The sequence below is a fragment of the Penaeus japonicus genome, unplaced genomic scaffold, assembly GCF_977035675.1.
Source record: "Penaeus japonicus unplaced genomic scaffold, GWHDUDI00000001_assembly GWHDUDI00000016, whole genome shotgun sequence".
Classification (NCBI taxonomy): Eukaryota; Metazoa; Arthropoda; class Malacostraca; order Decapoda; family Penaeidae; genus Penaeus; species Penaeus japonicus.
Window position 1 is genome coordinate 36,066,869 of NW_028234418.1, and position 2,500 is coordinate 36,069,368.

The 2,500-nt window shown below is 32.5% G+C and overlaps 1 protein-coding gene across 1 annotated transcript in view; it reads right to left on the reverse strand.

The window, feature by feature from the left end:
* Nucleotides 1–2,104: 2,104 nt before the first annotated feature.
* Nucleotides 2,105–2,500, reverse strand: part of LOC147470268 (uncharacterized) — a 25,904-nt gene continuing 25,508 nt past the window's right edge. The window contains exon 12 of the mRNA XM_086545679.1: nt 2,105–2,379. Coding sequence (XP_086401805.1) covers nt 2,357–2,379 — 23 coding nt within the window. The 3' untranslated portion in view covers nt 2,105–2,356. The remainder of the gene's footprint in view (nt 2,380–2,500) is intronic.

The window sequence follows — 2,500 nt, forward strand, 5'->3', positions numbered from 1 at the left end:
GCAAGTGGTAGTATGTTTATTCGTACCGGCATCAGGTCACTTGACTCCTTCGGACGATTGACAGGCCGAGATATGTCGGTAGGTTTGGGGGTTAACATATTGTCATTAGAGTCTATAGGCCCTAGATTATGCTTATTTGCATATTTATTGCAATATTTATGTTCAGGTAATAACGAGTAATGAGGATATATCTAATATAATTTTGTTCTTGCGCGTTCTCTATCCATTACACTGTAGCTTTAGGTACTCAGATTAATTAAAGTAAAGTTATTTATTTAAATTTCAAAAAAAAATAAAAATCCGTGACAGCTAGAGAAACGTTAGCCTCTAAAGGGGTGACAGTGAAAGATTTAATCCCAAATTGTCTGTTTTTTTCAATATAATTGGTTTTATAGAACCCCAGGTAATACCCAGACTTACAAATATTCAGCGGCAGTTCAGTGTTATTTTGTTATTTGTATCATGCTAATCTCACCAGAAGTTAAGGTAAGTAAAAAAAGTAGGGCATCAAATTCCAAAGATTTGACATGTAAATTTTAATGATAAGGAATGTTTTGAACTCGTAGAAACGCAACATGCTTGTAAGTGTAGCTTGAAAGGAAGAATAATTTATATAAAGTTGCCAATCACCAAATCAAGTAAGCCACTCTGAGTAGACCATGTACATCAACGCATTCAACAAAGACGATCGTAAAAGATTTAGGAGACTTTCAAATCCACAAGAGTTATTTAATCCTCTGTGCAACGCCATGTGCTTATGGCCATTTGGAAACGTAAAACCCATAAGAGTTGTTTGAATAAAGCTATTCTCATTGTTTACTGTTGATCAGGAGTCAACATACTGCAATGAATGTAAATCGTTCTTTTAAGGGGATCGTCTGTTCTTTATTTTTTTTTTCCGAGTTATGGTTTATGTGAGTAGGAAGTTCAGACTCTTAGCACTCTTATGATCTTGACCTTTTTTTTAGATGTCTAAGATCTGTTTGGAAATTGATATGTTATTTTTTTTTAGGTACCGGCACAAAAGAGGGGGGGAGGAGGAGGGGTTTAGTAATTTTGCTGGCTTTATTTTTTTTTCTTCTTTCTCGTAGACAAGACTTTCAGATTATTTTTTGTGAATGAAATAGACTTACGTGTCAACGTTTCGATCTCATTAGACAAGAATATATTTTTTTATGAAATAGACTTACGTGTCAACGTTTCGATCTCATTAAAAAAGAATATATATATATCTATATCTATATCTATCTATCTATCTATCTATATATATATATATATATATATATATATATATAAGAAAAATTGGGAAGAATTTTCATCTCACATTTTTTTTTAAAGTTTCGAGAAAGAAGTGTAATTTTTTTTTCTTATACTGAATTTCCCTTTTCAATGAAAATTTACATTCATTTTTTTCGATCTAGCATATAAAATACACTTTTCTCACTTGCTTGTCAACAATATATGGCGATAGAACAGAAAACTTTTTCGTGTTTTCTGTTTTATGACATGTGGCGTTATTGATCTAATACACACAAATTAATTGCTGATAACTATTCACATAGCTTAGTTGATATAAGGAATATATACTCATAGAAGAATTTTTTTTCAATTCAGTAAAAGTTGACCCTTTCATGCATGATCGAATGCTGTATTAAAAATTTTGTTCCTCTCATTCATAGCATTTTTCAGTTATACTTGTCACTGAGGGAAAATACTCTTTACATTCAGCATAAGTCTTCTAGTAATTACTGGGATTATTGGACGCCTACGCATGAATACGTGTATGGTATTCATGTAGATAAAAGTATAAATGAGATGTAATTGATGTTTCGATTACCTCTTTTAATCAGAATCGAAACGCGTTAACACTTGCGTTGCGTTGTTAAGTTATTCAGTCTCATTTATACCTTTATCTCCTGTCCAGGTAGTAGTACCCTCTCACATGTATTTATCTAGATTATTATTGCTGACCTTTGTGAATTGTTATTTTCTACGGAGGCAATGATAAAGTCGTTAATTTTAAACAAAAACATCAAGGGGGAAGTAAGAAAAATTCACTCCAGGGTCAAGGTTCAATTTAGATGTTCGAAATTAAATCATGTAGTTGGTAAATAATACATTTTATTTTTATTTTTATTTACTTTGCTCTGATTTTATTTCACTTCATCATTTGTTAACAGTGTCTGGATTAATGATAAGTGTATTTTTTTTTCAGAATGGATATACATTTTATTCTTGGTGGTACATTCAATACTGAATTTGGAATATCAACCACAGACCAGCGTATCCTTTAACTCGTTTAATTAAAGCCTTGATCATCAGGCGCAGATCCTCGAGGTGTCTGGTTCCAGTTCCTTCATCCCAAAAGCCCATCCTGGCCTGCAACACACGAACAAGTTCATATATCATGTGTGGGGGAAGATGGTTCGGATGATGAATATTCCACGTATTCTCAAAACTTGTTAGTGAATCATATTTCTATGGCTAGGGTTCTGATATG